General features: G+C 53.5%; 1 protein-coding gene across 4 annotated transcripts in view; it reads left to right on the top strand.

Annotated features, from left to right (window-relative positions):
- TXNRD2 (thioredoxin reductase 2) overlaps positions 1–22,663 on the top strand; it is a 48,355-nt gene that overhangs the window by 11,408 nt on the left and 14,284 nt on the right. For all 4 annotated transcript variants that reach the window (XM_033097716.1, XM_033097715.1, XM_033097718.1 and 1 more), the window contains 6 exons: positions 733–811; positions 1,273–1,335; positions 4,922–4,992; positions 12,841–12,860; positions 13,663–13,754; positions 16,382–16,556. In XM_033097716.1, the coding sequence (XP_032953607.1) occupies positions 733–811; positions 1,273–1,335; positions 4,922–4,992; positions 12,841–12,860; positions 13,663–13,754; positions 16,382–16,556 (500 nt within the window). The remainder of the gene's footprint in view (positions 1–732; positions 812–1,272; positions 1,336–4,921; positions 4,993–12,840; positions 12,861–13,662; positions 13,755–16,381; positions 16,557–22,663) is intronic.

Raw genomic sequence — 22,663 nt, 5'->3', positions numbered from 1 at the left:
GAAGGAGGCCGATGTGGTGTGTCTTCGTCCTGTGGCTGTTAGCAGGTTGTAGGATGAGCGAGGACTTCTGCAGGAGCTTCAGGCCAGACATGGAGGGTCAGGGCTTGGCAGTGGGGCACCCACAAGGTCAAGGTGTCAGAGAAGACTTAACAGAGCTGCCAAGCACCCATCCCTGCAGAGCGACCTCTGTGATTAGAAAGGGTGGGTGGCTTCTCCGCACCATATGGCAAACTACCCTGGTGTCCTTTGTCATGGCTGTTCTCAGCCTCACTGTCCCCTAAAGACTGGGCTGCTGCCTTCTTGTGGGTGCCCTCCCTTCCCAGTGGGAAGTTAGTAGTTTGGGAGTTTCAGGGTAACTGGGTGCAAATGGGGGCCTCTTCCTGGTGGAATGTGCCCAGGTGACAAGGACTGACCCCAGCGGAGACCCCAGTTTGTCATCACACACTAGGACTGTGCTTGGGCTCTCAGGACTGCACAGACCTGGCATCCATCCCTGCCAGGCAGCTATGGTTACCGTGTCCCAGGGAACCCCCAGAAGAGACAGCACGCTACCCCGTCCCCCCCACACACACATGCTTTCCAGCACAATCTCCACTCCCTTCCCCCCAACCTGAGCTTAGCTTTGGGGGACTGTGGGCCCAAGCTCACATTCTGCATGGTTCTCCCTATTTAATCCCATCAGTGATGCTTAATTTGTATAGGAAATGTTTGAAAATTCTATTTCTTTTGCAGAAAAGTCAAATACTTTAACATCAAGGCCAGCTTTGTCAATGAGCACGTGGTTTGCGGTGTCACAAAAGGTGGGAAAGAGGTGAGTCTGGAAGGTTCCATGGACCTTGGTGCTGTTCTCAGTAATAAGCATTACCGAATTGACAAGACAGATTCCTTTGAAGCTGCTTGTTACTCTTTATGAGGGATGAATCGGGATCGCAGGCAATGCACGTTGCTCCAGGCTGCCAGCTGCAGGGGGCAACAGGCAACAGCTGGGCGACCACACCCTTGCAGGGGTTTGTGGGGATTTGAAAAGACACCTGCAGGGTGCTTTGTAAACTGTGAAGTACTTGGAGTTAGATCATCTCCCTGCCCTCTTCTGCCTGTCCTCTCGACCCTTAATGGGCACCCAGCACCATGGGAGCCTGTGAGCTGCTGTCCCCAGGGCCGTAATTAGAATTGTGGGTCTCTGCCCAGAGGCACCTGCAGGCATCAAGCCCTCCCTGGAGGTGACAGCCGTGGTGTACCTGTTTGACTGTGGCTTTCTTGGTTTCTTCTCAGACTCTGCTTTCGGCTGAGCACATTGTCATCGCTACTGGAGGGCGGCCAAGGTACCCCACAAATGTGAGTGCCCTCAAAACACAACCTTCCCCCACACCCCCGCCATGTTCATGGTCTCTAGGCTCACGTGATACATTGGTGACGTTCATGCTTCCTATACCAGCAGTCCTCCCCACTCTTTCTTTTCTTAAAAAAAATTTTTTTTCTGTGCTCACTATTGTTACTTTCTATTTTCCACTTCTCTGTGCTGAATCAGGCCACGTGGGACCCCCCACTGCTAAATCTTAAGAGCCATTGTCAATTCACTCTTCAGGTGGCTTCTGGGACACAACCAGAGCAGTTCTCCTTTTATCTCACTTTTCCTTAGTCTCTTTTGTCGATTCCTCCTTTTCTCTCAGCCTCAAAACATTGGAACATCCAGGACTTAAGCCTTGTTCCTCCTCCCCCAAACCCAGATCTTATTTTTCAATTGATATAAAATTCACATACCATAAAAGGTACCCTTTTAAAGGGTACAGTTCAATGGGTTTGTGTTTTACAGTGTTGTGCAATCATCAATCACCGCTATTTAATTCTAGAACATTTTCATAACCCCAAAATGAAACCCTGTACCCTTTATGAGTCACCCCCTATTCCGTGCTTCCCCCAGCCCCAGGCAACCACTGGTCTGTCTCTGTCTCTGCAGATTTACCTGTTCTGGACATTTCACGTAAACGGTATCACACAAGTTGTGGCCTTTGTGACTGGCTTCCTGCACTTAGCATAATGTCCTTAAGGTTCATCCATGGTGTAGCACGTGTCAGAACTTCATCCCTTTTCATGACTGGATAATGTTCCAGTGTATGTGTAGGCCACGTTTTGTTTATCCCTTTGTCCATTAATGGACATCTGGGTTGTTTCCACTTTGGGCTGTTAATAATGCGGCTATGAACATCTATGTAGACGTTTTTCCGTAGACTTAAATTTTCACTTCTCTTCAGTATATTCCTAGAACTGGAATTGCTGGCTCATAGGGTAACTCTGTGTTTAACCTTTTGAGGAACTGCCAGACTGTTTTCCAAAGAGGCTACATCATTTTACATCCCTACCAGCAGCATATGAAGGTCACTCTTTCTTATTTCTTCTCGTGTCTTACAGTTTGTGGTTGATAAGTGAATGTGTTAACTCTGGAAATCAGCATCTCCCTCCTCTGTAGAATTTTGTTTATTGCTATTCATTTGTTGGGTGATTTTTCTGAACTGATTTTGTAAAGTCTTTTTTCTTTGTCATGTGAGGCCATTGAAGTCTCTGCTCAGTTAGCTCAGTGGTCAGGTAATGATTAGACCAAGATTTCCTTAAATCTCTGGAACCAAGAAATCTAGTCTTTGCCAAGGGCCCCTGTGGGCATTTCGGGGCACACCTTCAACACTCAGCCAAGCAGGAGAAACTCTGCCTTAGCTCTCATTTCCTGCTTGTGCAGACCTTCGAGATCATCCAGAGGCGAGAGCTCAGAGCCATCTCAGGTCTTTCCCAGGTGTGTGCACAGCCCAGTGTCTACACCTGGCCGACCACATCCCAGGAATACATTGGAGCTTTCAAAGCCCCTGTGGACATCTCATTCTTCAACTTTTTCTTTTATGCTTTTGGTTAGTCTGTTGTTTGCATCAGCTGTTATCCATCACTACAGGCAGCCGTGATGTTCAGTCATTGGGCAAATCCTCCCCAGGGAGAGGCTGTCAGCACTGGGTGAGTTCAAGTGAGGTCAGATGAAGACAGGCCTGCTGAGTGGGGTCCTTTCAGGGAACCACCAGCCAGGTCAATTCATGACTGACTATTCTTTGGGACGCAGCTTTGAACAGGCTTTGGCTCTGTTCCGCTGTCTCTGGTACTGTCATTTTTCAAAGCTGCCACTGAGCTGGGAGATGGGACTAGAGTAAGTTAGAACTCCACAAAACTTACCATTCTTACCAAGTTTCATCCATTTTTCTTGACTTAATGTTCCCTGTGTTTCCATAAGCCTTCAGTTATGAAGCAGATGAAGCTGATAGCTTTTGCCCGTTCTTTTGCTGTTTTTATGGAGGGGTGAACTTCAGGAGGTCCTCGTTCCGCACTGTTTTTGCTGACGTCACCTCTTGGCACAGCCTTACATGTGGGGGCTTCCCTGTCCTCCCCCCACGAGGAAGGTGGAGCTGAGGAAGAGGCCCCAGGTGGGGTGGGGGGGAATGGGAAGCAGGAAGGGGAAACAGAGGGGTGCACATCCTTGCAGGTCTCCCAGGGGATCCAGCAACTGGGTGCCTCGAGCCCCGAGCCTTCATTTGGGCCGCAGCAAAGTGCACAAACCCACAGGCCCCACGGCCTGGAAGCCACTCCTGCCTCCTACTTAGACCCAGATGGAGCACGGATGGAGGCAGAACAAAGAGTGATTCTGTTGTTTTCTCAGACGCCTAAATCCTGAACCTCCACTTTCTGTTTTGTGCTTTCTGTGGAAATAGAGCACCGAGGAAAAAGCACACTTCTGGTCCTCAGGAACCACTGAACCTCCCGTCCTGCTGTCAGGCCAGCAGGAGCAGCCTCCAGGGAGGACCAGGCAGCTTATGCACAGGGCTGGCCCTTGGGCGGGCTGCATGGCTCTGTAGGATGGTAGGGTGCTGTTGCTTAAGGTAGCAAAGCGGGTGACCGTTAGTGACCCCTCACCCAGCAACCGGGCCCATGTTGGTTCCGCCTAAAGCCCCTAAAACCCATAGTCAGCTCCTGGAAGCCTGGTGGTCATCTCAGCTCCTTCAAGGCACCAGGCAGCGCTGCACGTATACCCAAGCCAGAGAGCTCTGTGGAGGGGACTGGCCTGGCTCCACCCTGCTGGACCTCGGCTGGGCAGTTGCCGATGTTTCCATTTACTCAAAAAGGGGATGAGGCAGGAGCTACCAGTCCTGGGGGAGGCAGCTCAGGGCTCGCTCTGCTCTCTGCCACCTTGCTGAGGATGACCCCACCACTCACCTCCCTGGGTACCTGCCAAGACTTGCTTGTGTTTTAGTCCCTTTGATTTTCAGAACTGTTGATTTTCCTTCCACAAACCCAAGAAATTTCTGACTTTATTTTTTTTTGCCAGTTAGAATCGCAAACTATTTGAAATCGACTTCCTCTCCACCAGCACATCTTACTCTCATAGGCATCTGAGAGGGCACTCATTCTGGTGTCTCCCCCACCTGCTTAGCAACCCCTCGTCAGGCCCTGCTGGGAGAGGGGGATGAGCTGCATAATTCCTGGGCACGTGGCCCACCTATACTTCCCCTCGAGGGTGCCCAGTCACATCCAGCCTTCAGCCTGATCCTCCACTCCTCAGTTTCCCCTCGCCTCCCCAAAGCCCTGGGTCTGGATCAAAGTGGGGGGCCTGGAGAGCAGAGAGGAAGAGCTGCTGGCCACGCCCCCGACTCCCAATGAGAACCCAGTGCTTTTGTGCTGGGCAGATGGCACACAGAGTTAGATATAGACAGGTCACATGTCTCTGGAGGCCACAACCTGAAGAAAAGTCTTTGAGGCAGGGAAGCACCCTCTCAAGTGGGCTGAGGTGGTTCTGGTTGAGTTGTGTCTGCAAAATGGGCATCCCCTTTGAGGAAATCTCTGGGACACGCCAAATGATACTCTTCTCACCTTGATCCTTTTTTCTGGGTAGATTGAAGGTGCCTTAGAACATGGGATTACAAGTGACGACATCTTCTGGCTGAAGGAATCCCCTGGAAAAACGTAAGACCTGATGTGTGCTTTAGTGGGAATCCTCTTTGTTTACCTTCGTAAGTGCCAGGGCTGTGTGGAACGCTGTGTGGTCCTGTTTCCTAGTGCATTCTGTCCCATCTACCTGAGAGGAGGAAGCTTGTTATTTGTGCCCCATAGGGGTTGTTGACACATCCTGTAACTGTCTTGGAAGTAATGGCACGTGTCACAAAGTGAATCAGACATTTATTGTCTAGGGCAGTGGTTTTCAAACAGGGTTTCCAGGAGCCCTGGTGTGCCAGGGCGGTGGGCGTTCAAGGATGGAAAGAAGATTCATCCTGTCAGGAAAAGCCGTCGGTCCTTCCTGCCTCCGTCAAACGTTGCCACTTTCATCTGGTTCGCACCTTGGGCTTCCCTGAGATCTAGCAAAGGCTTCAAAAGCCTCAGAAACCACAGCCCAGTTAGGGAAATGAGACTTGTGGTGTGAGTGAGTTATACACCCTCCAAGCAGATGAAAATGCACTAAGGTCATTTCCTGTCCCCACAGAGCAGGCTGTTGGGGGTTCTAGGTCCAGACAGCTCCTGCCTGCGGGGTGTGGAGGGGACTTCATGCTCATAGGGACAGGAAAGGCCACCAGAGGGCAGCAGAGACTTGGTTGTCAGCAGCCCTTGGCTGCCTTGGGATTTGCCTACAAGATGGGTGGAAAAGTGTATCCAGAGGTGGACAGGCGTGTGTGCACAAGTATACATGTGGGGCAGTGTGTGTGCGTGTGTTGTGTGCATGGGCAGTGTGTATGCATGTCATGTGCTCTGCTCACCATCGTCATTCCCTGTTCACGAGCCGTCTTTGTTCAGGGCTGAGGCTGGATTCCTTTGAAAGATGCAGTGTAGTTTATTTTATCTTTCCACCATTCACAGGCATCTCAATAGCTTCTCTTTTTCATTGTTATAAAACGCCACAATGAAAACCTTTGGTGTGCATCTTATGTACCGTCGAAAGTGCTTCTTATGCGTTACATGTACTTTTCAGGGGATTTCTACAAGTAGAAACCCCAGGTCCCGAGCCGGTGCCCTTCACACCTTCACACATCTGCTAACATGCTCCCTCCTGGCAGGCCACACCCTCTTACGCACGTACTTCTGTCTCCTGTCCCCCTCCCCCTTGTGTGGGCATCAACTTTTCCATAAGGCATAAAACAGAAAGGAGCCTCTCCTGCTCCCATGGGGTGAGTGCCAGTGGCTTTTGCCCGAGGTATGTCTGGGTCCCTCCCAGCATTTGCTCTCAAGCTCATGCAGGTTTGTGTCCCTCTGTCGGTCACCTTCCACTGGTTCTCTAGGCTGTGGTTTGTCTTTTGACTTGGTGATAGTTTTTCATGCAGAAGCTTTTAATTTTTATGTTGGCACGTTTGTCGCTTTTCTCTTTATGCATAATTTATAGGTTTCTGTTCTTTTATCTTTGACTATCCAGTAGGTTAAACATGACCTGGTTTTATTTGCATGTGTTGTTACTAGTCATCTTTTTGTGTATTTATTGGCCATTTAAAATTGAGTGTCTGTATGTAAGTTTGTGCGTGTGTGTGTGTGAGATTGTGTGTGTGTGTGAATTGTTAGCTTGGTCCTTGGCCCATTTTCTGTCTGCTTTTTCTTTTTCTTCTCTTACCTCTTTCTTATCTTCCAGCTGGTTTGCATATTAGGGCTGTGATCCCATGTCGTTTATGTTGCAGATTTTCTTAGCTTGTCATGTCTTTTAACTTGTGCAATGTACAAATGTTTTTTTTAAAATGTAACTTAGATCTCTTTTTACACTTAATGGCTTTTAGATTTATTGCATGTTCAGGAAGGCCTGTCCCACCCCCAAGATTGTTTTTGAAAAACAGCGCCTGAATTTTGCCTTAGGGCTTCCACCCATCAGGTTTGCCTTTGTGTCCTTAGGTGTTTGCAGTTCATCTGTGGTGTGGTGAGGTGGAGACCGGGCTGCTGGCGTAGTGTTGCCATCCCTCAGCCCCTCAAGCCGATCTGAAAGCTCCGTCCCCAAGTTGAATCCCCGTCCTACTCTGGCTCTTGACTCCGGCTTTCCTGTGCCGTGGTGGGAATGCCGGCCTCATCTTCAGACAGGGCTGGGGGCAGACACGGGTGCAGTGGGTACCAGCGGTGCACAGTGAGGTGGCCCTGGCTTGGGCTACTCCTCCTCTGTGACTGTGTGCTGGGGGCAGTGGCCCATTTAGCCAAGAAGACACAGCCCTAGATGTTTTGGTCAGGAAAGAAACTGCAGTGTTTATTTTCTTCAGAAAAAAAACATTTAGAAGATTTTTTTTTTTTTTAAAAAAAAGCTCTTTCGTTTAGAAGGAATCTAGGTATGTTATTGTTTAAGAAAAAAAATTGTTTGCAATGTATCAGTCACCCGTTTAGTTCTGAGCATGATTTATGTGAGGAAATGGTTTTTTTAAAAATTAAGCTGGAGATATATCCCTGTACGATGCTTCTGTGAAAATGCGGCTTTTGTCCGGTGCTGTTAATGCAAGTTGTAACAGTGTGATATGGGAGTCAGTGTTTACATGTTACATTCCTCCGCGCAGTCAAAATAAGCCCGCAGGGTCTACAGTAGCATTTCTGTATTTTATCAGCTTGGGCTGGGGCTGAGGGGGAGGCCTCTGCTCACACTTGGAGGGGCTGTTTCTGCCAGATTTATTTGCCTTATAAATATTCCCCGTGTTTATTTTAACTCGCCTTTAAAATGGAGCTGAAATTAATATGGACCTGAGGGCTGCCCGCCCCCGGCCCCAAGTGCCTCCTGTCACCGGGCGGGGACGTTTCTGCTTGGCCCTGTCCAGGAGGCTCAGCTGGTGGCCAAGGGTGCACAGCATGCCTGGCCTCTGCCTGCAGCAGGCGCTGTGTTCACTGACTGGCTCCCCAAGGCCCGTCAGAGACTTTGGGTGGGCATGCCTGGCCCCAGGTCCCTCGTAGATTCTGCAGTGTGCACAGGTCCCCCCGCCTTCTTTCCTTCCCTGTGATGGAGCACGGGCAGCAGCTGGGACCTTCTTTTAGAATGCGTCTGAGTGGGACAGTGACCAGTAGCTTCAGCACTGGCGCATGGAGCCCCAAGTGGCGCCTGCGGCCGTCAGCCTCCCCTGGTCGCTCCATACCACCTTTGCTGCTCTTTGAACCCCTGTGGTCACAGTAACATCCCTGCCTCATGGACATGTGAGGAGTCCCATTTCCTCCTTTGCTTGTGTCCAGGTTGGGGGAACCCAAGGCTAGACAGATGGCAGAGGGGATGGCCAATCTTGAGCCTCGTTGGTGGAAAACAGAATCACCCCCCTCACTACATAGCTGGGTGCCTGGTCAGGAAGCCCCAGAGGCCAGATCGCATGTCGAAGACTCCAGCAAGTGCAGGGTGAGCTCCCGAGTGCATGAGCAGGACACTCTGAGGCCAGGCAGGGCCGGGCCAGTGCATGCGGGGCCTGCGGTGGCACTGCGCAGGTTGGCATCTTCAGCTCAGCTTCCCAAACACCAGTTTTGTATCTGGTTTATTTGCCTTTTCCACTATTCTTGTTTCTTCATTTTTCTGTGGAAATCCCAGACAGGTTGAAGATGGTGTGATGACTCCATCTTCACGCAGAGGAAGGACAGGGTTCCCCTGGGCAGGCGGGAGCCCCTGTGGAGGGAATGGGCAGGGGAATAATGGCCACTTTGGAAAGCTGTCCATCACCAGCAGAGAGGGGGTGCGCGGCCCTGCATAGGGAGGCTCAGAGGTGGCACGCAGCCCTGTGTGGCCCAGCCATTCAGCTGGGCAACCCTCAGGCAGGTGGAGGGAATGCGGAAGGGGAGAAAGGTGGGCCCACTCCCCACAGCTCCTGTAAGAACGCAGGCACTGGGGTATCTGGATCCAAGTGCCCCAGGCAGCCTGGCTCCACCTCAATCCCGCAGCCCCATGGCCGCCTCCACTGTGAGGCCTTCTGGCCCCGGGAAACCGGGTGGAGACTTGGGCCTGGCCTCCCAGCCTGCCCAGGCCGAGGGCCCTCTGGTCCCTGCCTGCTGCAACTGTTCCGGTGCCTTATGGGTGGGGAATTGAGATCACTCTACTCCAGACCCCTTTGGTTCCCTGGCCCAGCTTGTCCACACTCCTGCCTGGGGCTCACTCCAGGTTTGGAGGTCGGCTCTCTGCAGAGCTAGACTCAGCTGGAGCTTTGGGCCGACTTCAGTGTCAGCACTATTCTCTGACCTCAAAGAGGACTTAAAAGAGACCGGAGACACCTAGGGGCGGCTCTTCCCCCATGTTGGACCTACCAGGACACAGAGTTGCCGTTTCCAGATAAGAATCAAGACCTTGCTGTTCCCACTGCCCACTCAGGTAGCCTTGGCTCCTTGAGGGTCTGCAGGGTGAGGGGCTGGCTGACCTCTCCTGCAGCTGCCCAGTCTGCTTGCCAGTCCGGGACTGTGCCCTGTCCTGCGGCTGCTCTGCAGCCTGAGCCCCTCTGTCCTGGAGCCCCCAGGAGAGTGAAGCAGGGGGAGTTTTTGTAACTTGGGCTGATTTAATGCTGCCTGTCAGAGTTGGTCATGGAAGGAGCTTTTGTTTGACCCTTATTAAGTCTGGAAGCTGACCAGGTGCTATAATCATTTTTCTCCTTCCTAAATTTTATTTTGTGAAGAACCACAGCTATTAATTTAAGAAAACTCACTGCTACTTACTTTTCTCATTTGATGCTTAACGTCCATATTCAGGTCATGTGACATCCTTGTGTGTAGCCAAAGGAAGGACAACCAACGGCCTGGACTTGGTTACCAGCCTGGAAAGCACCGCTGACCATCTCTGTGGGTGTGTCCCTGTGGCTAAGATGCCCAGGGCTCGGGCTGAGAAAGACATCTCCTCAGGGTGGCAGTAGCCATTGGGCCGGAGTCTCGGGGTGGCGTCTGCTATGAGGCCAGAATGTAGAGGCTCTGACGTGGTGGACGAGGGCTCAGCATCGGGAGCTGAGGGTGGCGTGGGGCTGGCCCCTACTCAGGAGGAGGCCTTGGGCCCCCCAACCCCGTGCTGCTTCCCTGCGGCCTGTTTGGCATTTCCTGCACTGGCAGGAGTGCCAAGGGGCCAGGTGCCTGCCGTGAGGCCCTCACTTTGTGTGTGTGTTCCTCTTGGGGAGCAGATCAGGGGCCTTCAAACTCGAGAGGCAGGTGGAGAGCTCTTTAAGCCAGGGCTTCATGGGCCTGAATTAAGGCTTTTGTTTCTGCTTCCTCCCCCCATTCAGATTTTGAACAAGAAAGCCTTCCCTGTGATTAGGCTAATCCCACCGTAGTTATACCTTCACGTAAAATGTTTGCACACCAAAAGGCACAGAGAGTGGAGCTGCCCAGAACACACGGAAAATGAAATCAGGGGCTCTAAGGCGCAGGTGCTGACTTCCGGCGTGGGCTGATGCTCCAGTCTCGGGCCTCCTGATGTAGTGAGAAGGCGAGTGTTTACAGCCGTCAGAGGCTCACTCACCCCTTCTGCCAGGTCCGACAAGCTGGTCCTCTGACTTCTGCTGCTGCCAGCACCGCTGTCGTCCTGGGGATGGCCAGGGCCTGCGTTGGTCACTGTGCCTTGGCACCTAGTCTCAGCCCCATTGTTTCCAGGCCCCCATTCAGGCCGAGTGGCTCCTCTGTGGCCAGCAGAAGCTAATCTGCAGTTTCAAACTTACCAGTAAAAACAAAATGGTGCCCCTGTCTGCCATTCTCCCTCCTCGTGACCTGGAGGCTCGAGTGTCTGTCTCCACTTTTGTTCTAGCATGTGCTTACTTTAGTCTGTTTGAAGGGAGTTCTCAGATCCTTCATTCTTCAAAGAATCATCATTATTTGATAAATTGGGGGCCGGGGTGGAATGAAAACCAACACAGTTGATAATCCTGCCTCATGAAGCCAAGAAGAGGCCCAGAGTTACCCTCAATCCATGGGGGTGGGGGGAAACCTGCTTGTGTTTGTGAGATTCCAGTCGCACACATTCGGTCAAGGACACGCCCTTAGGAACGACCTCGCTGGTGCCTGCCTCCTCCTAGATGTGCCCTCTGTCAGTGACTCAGAGCTGGTGGCCTGAAGGGTGGGGACACCTGTGACTTTGAGGTGGGTGAGAGGCCCAGGGCACGGAGGGGGTTCTGTGGCAGGAGCTGGGGATTTGGCACCCACTTGCCCTGCCTCCCTGTCCAATTCCCCATCCGCATAGTGTAAGAGGGTGGGGAGACACGCAGGGGCTGCAGAAACATAATCTTTTTGCCCAAATCAGGAGACTATGTGGCTGTTGCAAACAGCCACATTATATGAGGTCCTGGACTGTAGGCCAAGGGCTGCGGCCAGTCCACTGCTGCAGGAGGACCTGCCTTACAAAGGCAGGACGGCTCGGAGACAAGCAGGGACAGCCCAGTTGGTTGTCAGAGGGGCTACCCCAGCGCCTGTACAGCATACCCGGCTGGGCAGCCGTCAGCCCATGCCATTGCTGCCACTAGAAGCAGGAACAAAGGGCATCGCTGTATGTTCAGCATTGATGCTCTAACCCAACTTTGTTCTTGCGTTTAGTGCAGGATATTCAAAGTAGCTAAAATCTATTTGTATTTTAAGCAATTCATAATTTCATGTCTTAAAGAAAGGCTTACCCCTTTCACCATACACGTTAAGGCCAAAAAAATTTAGGTTTTGTAATTTTGAAAATGTACCTACACATAGATGTGTATGTGATACCCCCAAGTGTGCGTGAGTCCCCCGCAGCTGCTTCACCTACTGAGCCCGCTGCACTCACCCCGCATGTGACTCCGTGGTTCTGTCTCCAGTTCCCGAGAGGAAGCCATGCGCCAGTTGCTTCCTGCAGGGCACCTGCGGGAGTGTTCCATGGGATACGCCACTTCTTGAAATGGAATTATATCATTAGTACCTGCCGGGATTAGAGCTGACATTGGGCTTATCCATCCTTACATCACCTCCTCTTGTTCAAAGGCTGAAGGGGTGATCTGACAAGCCCACCCACACATCGCCTCCCAGGCTGGGAGTTTTCGTTCCGTATTAGGTTCCGTGCATATGTGCATGTGTGTGCATGTGTGCACGTGTGTATGTGTGCACGTGTGTGTGTGTGTGTGTGTGTGTGCATGCAGAGCGTGGAGCTGAATTACAGGAGAGAATTTATACTACTACGGCAGATATTTTAAATGATTCTGCTGGTTCCCAGCATCCTGTGTCTGCCCCTCCCCCCTCTTCCTCTCAGAGGAGCTGGCTCTCCTGGCCCTGGGCCTGTGTGTGCTGGGGCTGGACAGGCAGGTGTTGGCCTTCTGGCCTGGCCTTCCGTGATCTAAGAGTGTTTTGCCCATAGAGGATGCTTTCCAGGAGCACTCTCCCCACCCCCCATCCCACCCCACTGTCTGGTGTCCTCCCTATTCTGCAAAGCATCTCTTTGTTTCCACCCTGGCTGCAGGAGGTCCAGAGAGACCCCAAGGCAGAACTTACCTTAGGACACAAGGAAAACCCTTCTGCTTCCTGTAACTGGGCTTTTCTCAACACGTCCATGGAAGTCATGTTGGTCCCACTGCCAGGGCCTTTCACGGGACATGTGCTCTTTTGTCACTGACCACTTATGTCCTTCACCACCAGGCAATTTCCTGATTCAATGACACAGTTTGTCATGTTGTATTTCATAGCTGGAGCCTCTGGGAAGTGGGTTTTGTACCTTGGGACAATCTGTTTGAACAGTCAGCCTCAGCTGACTCATCAACAGTGACACATCAGCTGACCAAATGCTTTGCATGAAGGCTGAAGGGCCCTGTCCCCATGGCAGAGGCACCACTCAGAACAACTGTTTGTGTATGATGGCGGGCCACTCATGAGACTTACTTCTGTTCTTTCTCTCTGTGTCCATCCCTCTAACAGGTTGGTGGTCGGAGCCAGCTGTATCTTTTGATAGCGTTCAAGTGACAAAGTGCCATGCTTACAATCCTGAGAGTGCAAGCTCGGTGCCCAGAGCCCCTCCCCAACTGCTGTCCCTTCTGTCAGGGACTACACGCTGCTGCCTGGAAGCAGGCACTTACGAGGGCCACTCAGGGTGGATGGCCTGTACTCAGGGGATAATTTGAGGCTGACCTTTGAGGCTAGGCTTCCTGGAGGCTTTTCCTGAGCCACACACTGAGGCAGCTGAGCCAGCCGGGCAGCTGGACACAGCCGTGAGGCAGGTGATCCTCCCTTGAGAGCAGCCCCACTTACTCAGGCCTCTTTCTTTAGAGGGAGCAGTGGAACCAGGAAAGGTCAGGAGAGGAGCCACAAGGGGATGTGGGGTCAGGAGCGGGGATATCTGAGGGAAGATGAAAGCCCTGGGGCTAGCTGAGAACACAGGCCAGAAGCGGCTGCCTTGTGTCTTTCATGGACGGGGCATTTCCTTTCCGTCACCACTCGGACCCCACGGGGTAGGTCTAACCCCGGAGGCCGAGATTAAACTGCAGGGAGTCTAGACAGATGCCCCATGGAGGCAGAAGCCACCTGGCCCTGTGGGTGCTAGAGTGAGCCCCCCACCTTACCCTGGACATGCATTTGAGAAGCAGGAGCAGGGGGTTCTCTACGAGTAGGGTCGGGAGCCTGCTTCGGGCTGGCTGTGGACTGGTGGGAAGTGGGCTGACGGTGCAGGGCCCTGGGGCTCTTGCCGCTTGGCTCCCAATGTCATGACCAGCGAGTTAGCGTTCCTTAGCCTGTCTCTGGCAGACGTGGCCCTGGAGTGTGCTGGCTTCCTCACCGGGCTCAGCCTGGACACCACTGTCATGATGCGCAGCATTCCTCTGCGGGGCTTTGACCAGGTAATGCCTGTGGGTCCACCTCCCACCCTGGGGCTCTGTATCCCCAGGGGGTTGCACGTGCCCTCCACATGCTGCCCTGGCCCAGGAAGGTGCAGGTGTGGGCTGGGAGTGACATCTCAGGCTTTAGAAACTGGCCCTTGAGTTGGATGAGGTTGTTTGTGACATAGAAAACACCTGACAGAGTGTGGCAGCAAGGGTTGGCACATAGAGCGTGTGGCAGCTCCAGGCACGGGGGGCCAGCCTCACGGACCGCTTTCGTTCCATCGCAAGTGGCAGGCGTGTGTCGACAGAGGCACTGTCTCTTCTCTCTTGCTGAGCCCCTCGGGGGTCTGAGGGGGTGTGCCGCCTGACCAAGGGCAGCACCAGGCAGGGGAGCAAGTGGCAGACTGGGGAGGCCCTCGGTGGCCACCTCAGGAGATAGCAGTCCCTGGCTGAAGCTCCAAAAGATGACTTCCATAGACTGAAAAGGTGTCACCCGCACGCTGGGATGAGCACTCAGTTCCCAGGCCGGTGTGTGACCCTCCCTGAGAGCTGGGAGCGTCAGCACAGCCTCTGAGGCCCGGCCAGCTCTCCATGCACCACACAGGGCAGTGCCCGCTCGGAGCACAGCAAGCCTGTCACGGTCCACTCCTGACAGCCACATGGCAGGAGCTCAGAGGGCTACCTCCCCAGGTCTGCGCTGTGCAAGCCATCCTGATCTGCACCCGGGATGTGGACACACCCACAGTGACGTTAGACACACCCCCGTGAGACTTGTGTGTTTTGTTTTTTAACAAAAAACTCTCCAAGGAAAAGTCACCTATTAAAATTCAAGTCTGGGATTGTCGTTGTCAAGATGTCAAACCCTTCAAGACAACAGAAAATAAACATTTAAATTATTCTTGTAAAAAAAAGATGTCAAATTCTCCATGTCCCCAAAAAGAAGATGCACCGCCATCTATGTCCCCAAAAAGAAGATGCATCACATGGCCTTGCCAGCCTGTGGTCCACCCTTGGCTCCCGGGCCTGCCCTTACCCAGGCAACATGGAGACGTGCCCCTCTGTGCTCTGCCCACTGTATGCCATTTGCCCTTTGACTGTCACACTCGTCTATCACTTTACTCAGCACAGAGGCTCTGAGTGCCTGCCAAGGGGACACAGCACCTACAGCAGTCTCTGAGCCCAGGCTACAGGGAGAAGCCAGGCAGCAGATGAGCCATGAGAAGGCCGTGTGGCCAGATGCAGGAGAGACGATGCCACAGAGGCAGAGGGGCTGCAGGGATGAGGGCTGCTGGCAGGACCAGCCTTGGCCCTGAGCCGAGGCAGAAGCTGGAGACAAGAGGGGGTGCAGTTCCCAGAGAGGGGCCCATGGAGGAGGCTAAAAGAAGGCAGATCTGGGCCTGCTGAGGGGCTCGAGTGAGCGAGGCTGGGCTGGTGGACCAAGGTGGTGGTGGGAGCTAAAGCCCACCTGGTGGGAGGAGTGCCTCGGAGGCGTCAGAAGCAGGGGAGGGCAGTCTGGTACCTGGGTAGAGTGTAGATGTTGTTGATATCCAGATGGTGGGGTCCCTCAGGTGAAAGAGTCAGAAGGAAGGGCAGCAGTCTCCAGCTGTGCCCTGGAAGAGGCACAGTGGCAAGGCCATGTGACCGAGGCCATGCCTCAGCCAGAAGGACGTGCAGCCCCGGTGACAGGCCTAGGGGTGGTGGCCTAGGGGCGCTGGACCAGCGCTGTGGCTTGAGAGGGTCCAACAGTTCCTCCTCTAACTGTAACGTGGACGTCCAGGCCCATCAGCTGTCCAAAGGGATCCAGGAGGGACAGCCTACTTACCTGTTCCTGTGACCAGGGTGACAATCCCAGACAGGCAAGAGTCTCATGGTGTGCCAGTCCCTAAGTGAGCTGGCTCATCGGAGCAGATATCAGAGGATTTAAACAGTGATTTTTATTTTCTCCTGGAAAAAGAAGCTGTGGCTGACTCCCTCTGTGACAAGGACCCCAGTGGCCCTGGAGACTGGGCTTCCCCTCTGCAGCCTACGGGTGCAGAGCCTCCTGGGCTGGGAGCGAGGAGTCCTCTCTGCAGATGCCTCAGCCCCTCCCCCCACCATGCTCACTACTCCTGTTTCTTGGCAGGGAGCATAGGTGCCCACATACTATTGTCCCAGCTTCTCCATGGCACAGTTGCTGACCACACTCAATGGAGGGAGGGTAGGGAACAGAGCGCCATCTGGTTCAGGCAGGTCGGAGCCCCCAGGAGAAGAGGAAGAGGGTACTTCTCTGTCATAGCTTTCAGTGAAGACAGTTAATTAGCATCCAAAGAAGTGTCCAAAGGTCAAGTGCAACCTAGCCATAGGGCCCAGGGTCCTCAGATTTGGAGCTGGGGGTTGGGGGAAAGCAGCACCAGATGCTCTGAGACCCAGCTCAGCCCTCAGCTCCTCAGAAAGCAAGGGGACCCGGAGGTGGGGGTGGTCTGCTTGGGACCACGTAGCAGAAGGGGTGGGGGCACCGAACCCTCTTTTTTGGACAGATCCCTCTTGCCCCCCTGCCCTCAGGGCCTTTTCAAGCAGGCAGGGGGCCAGGTCCTCTCTTCCCACTCATCAGTGAGACATTCTCACTGCCACTTGATCCTCACAGAGTGTTCTCTTATGCTTTGTAGCAAATGTCGTCCTTGGTCACGGAGCACATGGCTTCTCACGGTACCCAGTTCCTCAGGGGCTGCACCCCCTCAAGAGTGAAGAAGCTCCCGGATGGCCAGCTTCAGGTCACCTGGAAGGACCTTGCATCGGGCAGGGAGGACATGGGCACATTCGACACCGTCCTGTGGGCCATAGGTAAGGGTGTGCGAGCCGATGTACACAAGCCCCACCTGGAGACCAGAGGCCCGCCTTCCCTTTTGTCCGCCTCCAGGGGCTCCTTTCATCTTGCTGGCTGTCCAGCAGTCTGGCTGCTATAGAGTGTACCTCTTGGGCTGTTGCAAAGTCTCGTGGGATTGCTTCAGATACTTCCCAGTAGGTTGCTTTGAGCGCCGCAGGTCATCGCGTGCTAGGAGGGGGCATTTTACCACCCTTTCCAGAGGTCACGCTTTGCAGACTTCCAAAGATAGCGTGCAGTGATGAGGCAGAAGCCTCAGGCCTTTTCCAGCCAGGCATGTGCCGTGTCCTCATTCTCTTGTTCTCTGAGAGGCCCTGGGGCAGTTTTTAGGAGGGGCAAACACTGGGCAAGTGTGGCTGTGTAGAACTAGCCCACTGCTGACCTTGTGGGACACACTCCCTAGGCCACCCCCATGAAGAGAAGGGTGGAGAGTCTGGATTCGGGAGGGAGTGGGGAGACCCTTGCCCAGGACCTGGGCCTGGGCCTGGGCTGGTCTGAGGGTAGGGAATGGGCTTCAAGGAAAGGCACCCTGGCCTCGAGCTGGACAGAGAGCGTAGGCAGCCCAAACACTGTGCCATCAGGAGGCTGCTCACAGCTGGGGCACGTCGGTGCTGTGAGTGGGCTCCCTGCACAGTGGGTGACGGGTCTTGTTCGTAAGGGTGTGTAGAGTGTGAGCACGGCGTACCTGCTGGGACATCCCTCTGCCTTGATACCTGTGGCTTCTGGGGTTACAGTGTTGTTTTCCTAAGCACCCATCAACTTGCATGTTAAAAGTGGGAGCAATCAAGGTCTTGCTCATTCTTGGTATTTCCAGTTTGAAGGATTCCGTTGGTCCTGAGCCTGGTCAGTTGTCCCTCTTCTGTGAGCCTGGGCTTGGAATCCATGTAGCTAACAGGATTGTCATCCGGCTTCAGTGAAGCCCCTGGTTACTGAGCACCCAGAGGGGCTGTCACTCTGGTGCGCTGTCCTGTCAGCGTTTGTCAAGACCTGGTCATGAGGTCCCAGGGCTCCCTGAGGTGGGGAAGGTCAGGAGAAGGGCTGCATCCCAGTGCTATGTGCTTCTGAAAAGCCTATTTTTCATGAGTTGCTCAGAATGACTGGAAATCAGAAGGTGAATTAAACCCCGGAGGAGTCAGCGCTCTTCACTTTTGTCCGGTCAAGAACAAATTTAAGGAACAAGGGAAAGATCCAAAATGCCCTGGAGTGAATTTAGTGCCTCTTGACCAAAATTCAATGAATTACCAAAGGAAATACTCTTGATCAAATTGTAAAAGTAAATTTTAAGCAGGTTTATGTGAACACTATGAAAGATGGTGTAACTCTTGAGACCCAGAAATGTAAATGATGATTAATATCTTTAAACTCCATTCTAAACAGGGAGGTAGCATGTTTCTCCCTTCCCATCTGCACCCCAGCGCTCGCCCTTCATCCCCAGATGTCTCTGTGCGCCCCACGCACACACATCCCTGGTCTCGACCTTTACACGGAGGTGCAGGCCCGCACCTAGAACTGTCGGCTGAGCCCATGCTGCTGGCAGGAGCATGGTGAGGGCCTGTGCCCTCCAAAAGCCTCAGGGTCCCCCAGCTCGCAGACAGGGCCTGGTGGGCGACAAGCAAGGCCCCAGGCATGCATGCCTGCCCTCCTCCACCGGGTGTCCATTTTATTTTTTGTAGTTTCAAAAAGAGCATCCCCAGACAGTCTGCCCGGAGTGATTGATGCTGGGGGTGGAAGCTTTTCACAGTCCTTGGCCTTTGACCTTGCTTCCCGAGGCGGCGCTGTGGTGGCGGCGGTTTCTGGCACGCCTTCTGGGGCTGCACGGGCTTGTGCTGACTTTGCTGCTCGCTCCCGGGCCAGGTTTTGTAAACATCAGGAGCCACTTCCCAGTTTAACAACTGGGAATGTTTCTGCCGGTTTCCCCCGTAAGCCCTTAACCAGGCACTATTTCTACTTGTAATAAAGAATGATCCAATCCAGGTTAAAATAAAACGCCCTGGGGGCCACAGGGCTGGCGCAACAAAGAGCTCTTGGACCGGACATCCCACCCCAGCAGCAAGCTGGGCTTTGACATGAATTAAAAACAAAGGGGAAGGACGCCCCTCATGCTCTGTGGACACAGTCTGAAGGCTGCAAGGAGCTCCCGTGAGGCCGAGAGCCTGCCTGGCCTGGCTGCCCATGTACCCAATGCCTGAGCCACCGCCAGTGAGGACAGTGGACACAGGGATGGCAAAGTCAGCCCTGCAGTCTGGAAGCCGAGGACTCTGAGCCTCTTCCTGGCGCAGCCTTGATCTCCACGTGGTGGATTAAACACATTAGCAGTTAAAGCAGTTAATTGCTGTGCAGGGGGCCCACTCATTGTTTGTCTCTGAATCACCCACCCACACCAGGTGTCTCAGATAATAGACTGGGAACTCGCAGCGAGGAGGATTTCCTGTCTGCAGATGTGCCGATTACAGTGCTGAGTGAAGACAGTCAGCCTGCGCTGCCGCGGGCTCGAATTCACCCTGCACAGTTAACCAGTTGTGTCCTGAATCCCTGGCTCTTTGGGGGAGTGGGAGTAAGACGGGCGTCAGAGTGGACACTCCGAGTGTAAATGCTTCTAGGCTGGAGGTCGGCTTTAGTTTAGCATAGATTTTGTTTTAAAGCAGGGCTGGAGGGCATCTGGATTACAGCCTGGAAAACCTAAAGCCTGGAGCTAAAACCGTCCCCTGCCCCTCAGCATCTCAAGCCTTTTGGGAAGGTTCTCTGTCCCTCACTCAGGGAAGGACCAAGGCTGTGGTGCATCCGTCCCTAGGCCATGGGAGTTCTGCTCACTGTTGGAAGAGCCCAGATGGCCGTGTTTCCAGTATCTATAGTGCCGGGAGGGCTGTCCCAGACCTGCCTCAGGAGCCCCCTCAGTCCGCTGAGTGAGAGCTGAGGGAACCAGCCACTGAAGCCATTTCCATTTCTCAGGCTTTACCTCAACAGAAGAGCTGTTGTTCCCCTGTATGTACCACCCATGGTTGGGTCACTTCTGAGCCTCTAAGATGGTGTAAAGGGAGCCAGTAGTCTCTGGCTCTCGGGCACTGCAGGCCCAGCTTTCCGACTTCCATCCAGCTACCATACTGAGGCTCCCACTGTGAGCCACTCTGAGTAGAGTACAGCCCACCCACACAGCCCGCGTGCACGGACCACCATGCTCAGGGAGGGGAGCATGTCTGCCCAGGATGCACTGTGGCCTGGGCCTCCTCTCTCTGCCCCAGGGACTAGTGTACGTGGTAGTCGTCCTCAATCAACTATGTTCATCTGTTGGCTGTACCATGCTACAGACACGGCCCACGCAAGTCTCTCAGGAATTTCCCCCACCGGTGCCAGGCAGCAGGCGAGGGAGCAGGAGGCAAAACAGAACCCAGCCCCTGTGGCTGGGAGTGCTCTGAGTCTAGTGGGAAGGAAGAGGCAGTCCAGGGCGCTCGTTCCTCCTGAAGGCCGTGCATGTGGTGGAGGAGCTGGTGGGCTGACCATGGATGCAACCTGGCTGGGAGAAGCCCTGGTCCAAGGCCACCAGGCCTGTTAATCCTGGACTGCCTCTTACAGTGACTGCGGGAAAGCACATGTGTGGCTGTGTTTTTCCTAGTGGGGCCTCTGTAGTGGCCTGGCTGTGACAGGTCACACACAGAAGACTGCTTTGTGACAGACGCGTCAGCTCACCCAGCGCCCATCCTTTCCTTGCTCTGGTAGAGCAGCCAGCCTGGAAGAATGCACAGCTCTGCTTCTGATAATCTAACGCCTTTTTGTTTTAGTGCAAATGTAAACTTTGTAGTTAGTGACATCAAGAGAGACCCAAATCTGCTTGTATGTGGTTTGTTTTTGGAGGAAAAGACATTTGTGGAGCTCATGCATATAGACACCTCCCATAGGCCGGGGGAAATGGCCAGGGCCTTCCTCACCACACCACGTGGCCCTCAGGAAGTACCCCACTACTCCTGAAGCAGCCAGTGGCATTGGCTCAGTGGCCTTCCTCTCCCGCAGCCCCGGCTTGCGATGGCACTAACCCATCGCAGAATCCAAGAGGGGGAAGTGGCAAAGTTTCCTGTGCTTCCAGACTGACCTCATGCGCTCTGCTTGGGATGCCCCACACAGCCAGAGATGGTCAGCTGTGCCAAGCTTGCAAGCCAGCTCCTTCCTGTGTCCAGGGTCACCTTGCACCCCCCAACCCCCAGCCGCCAGACCCAGCCAGCCTGCCTCCATGCTCACGAATGTCAGGTGGGATCTTGTTTGCCAAGTCAAATTCAGGATTTATGATTAGAACTTAGTGGAAACCAATTAGGAAAAAAGAAAAACAACCCTCAGTGAAAGCTCTTCTGGAGATAAATGGGCACTGTGTGTACATATTTATATGTGCCAATTAAATTCTACAAGTGCCAGTCAGAACAGCCAACCAGTGGGAAAATTATATTTCTATCTATAATTGTTAAAACAATAACTGCCATGTGCCGCAGAGCTTGTTCCTTCCTGGGGGCTCCCGTGGGCCGAAGCTGGAGGTTCTGTTGAGTCCAAGGGGCTGACTGTAGTGGTTTTAGGGGCCCATGTGGCTTATTTTATACAATATCAGTGCTTACACACAGGTTTGAAAGAAAGGTCCGTGTGCTCCCCAAGGGTTAAGCTCAGCCCACTTGTCCAAGGGACCTTCCAGGTAAGAGACTCCCTCAGGACAGCCTGGGGACCGCTGGTGGGTGCTGGTGGTTGCAGCGAGCAGCCCGCCGCTCGTCACGCTAAGTTCCAGGGGCTCATTCATTCATTTGGTAAGCACTGAGCCCTGCCTGGGACATTGAGGCCAGCGTGGTAGGTGCTCTCCCCTGTCCCCAGGGGGCTCACAGCTGTGCTTGGGGCCTGGGGCTCACTGCGAAGGGGCCATTGGAGAAAATAAAAGAAGCCCTTTACTGTTACCGTCATTTTCCCTGAAGTCTCAAACATAACAAGAGATATGTAGTACAGTTTTTGAAAAGTAAGCCTCCGAGAATCTGACTGGAGGTTCCAAAGGTATGAGTTGCCTTTTGAGCTTGGTCCAAGGTGCTGCACAGGCCAGGCCCAGTGGGAGTGGCTGGCTTTGGGGGGCAATGTGCTTCTCAGGAGGGTCGCCCTCCATGAGCCTGCGTGTGAAGCTGCTGCTGGGTCCTCACCCACCCCACCAGCCTCCCGGACCCCCGACCTCCCAGCACTGAGCTTCCAGCTGCTTCCTTTACATCCTCGTTGCGTCTGTCTGATTATAGCCCCTCATTCACCCTGTCATACTCCTGCTGGCACTTAAATCTTACCTCGTTACATGGATTGCCCTTCACTCGTCAGAACATGTGCTCCAGGCAGGCATGAAATTGTAGGGAATGCCTGTCTTCCCATAACAGACGAAAGAGGCACGTGAAACTGCATGTGCCCAGTTGCCCGCATCCCTGTGCCCCGCGGAGCAGGTAGTAATGACCCTCAGCAGCCACCTGGGGGTTTTCGGCCTTCAACCCTCTCCAGCTGGCTGGGTGAGTGTGGTGGCCGGTGAGCAGCACCTGGTGGGGCTCCCAGTGCCATCAGAAGAGGACTGGCCTGGTCCTGCTGTGCCGAGAGCACTTGGGCTGAATGCTGATTCTGCCACCGCTTCAGGGGTTGTGGGTCCTGGGTTGTGGGTGCTGGGAAGGAGGGACTGTCCTACCTCAGAGACACCAGGGGTCACATGGTCCCCCAGAGGGACTCCAGCCAGCAGACAAGGCTGGGCCTGGTGAGAGAGGCAGCTCCAAGGGCAGAGGTGTGTGGCCCATTCACACATTTATGCGGATGTAGCCTCTGAGGAGGAAGTGAGAATGTTTGTTTGTACCTGGAATTTTAATGTCCTCATTGTTTGCGGTAACAATGGCAGAGTGTTATATGTGTATTCCATAAAAAGCTTTTACAAGGCAAGAAAGTCATGAAAATGTCTATAAGCGAATAAGGAAATATAGGAACTGACAAGTCACAAGAGGAAATACAGTTAATCAGTGTGTAGCCAAAAGATACTTAATTTTACTAGTAATCAAAGATCAGCACTGAGCCCCCTCCCCCTTTGAGA

This window comes from Rhinolophus ferrumequinum, chromosome 25 (genome assembly GCF_004115265.2).
Source record: "Rhinolophus ferrumequinum isolate MPI-CBG mRhiFer1 chromosome 25, mRhiFer1_v1.p, whole genome shotgun sequence".
Taxonomy (NCBI): Eukaryota; Metazoa; Chordata; class Mammalia; order Chiroptera; family Rhinolophidae; genus Rhinolophus; species Rhinolophus ferrumequinum.
Note: the sequence above shows the minus strand (reverse complement) of the source record. Positions and strands in the feature narration are given on the sequence as shown.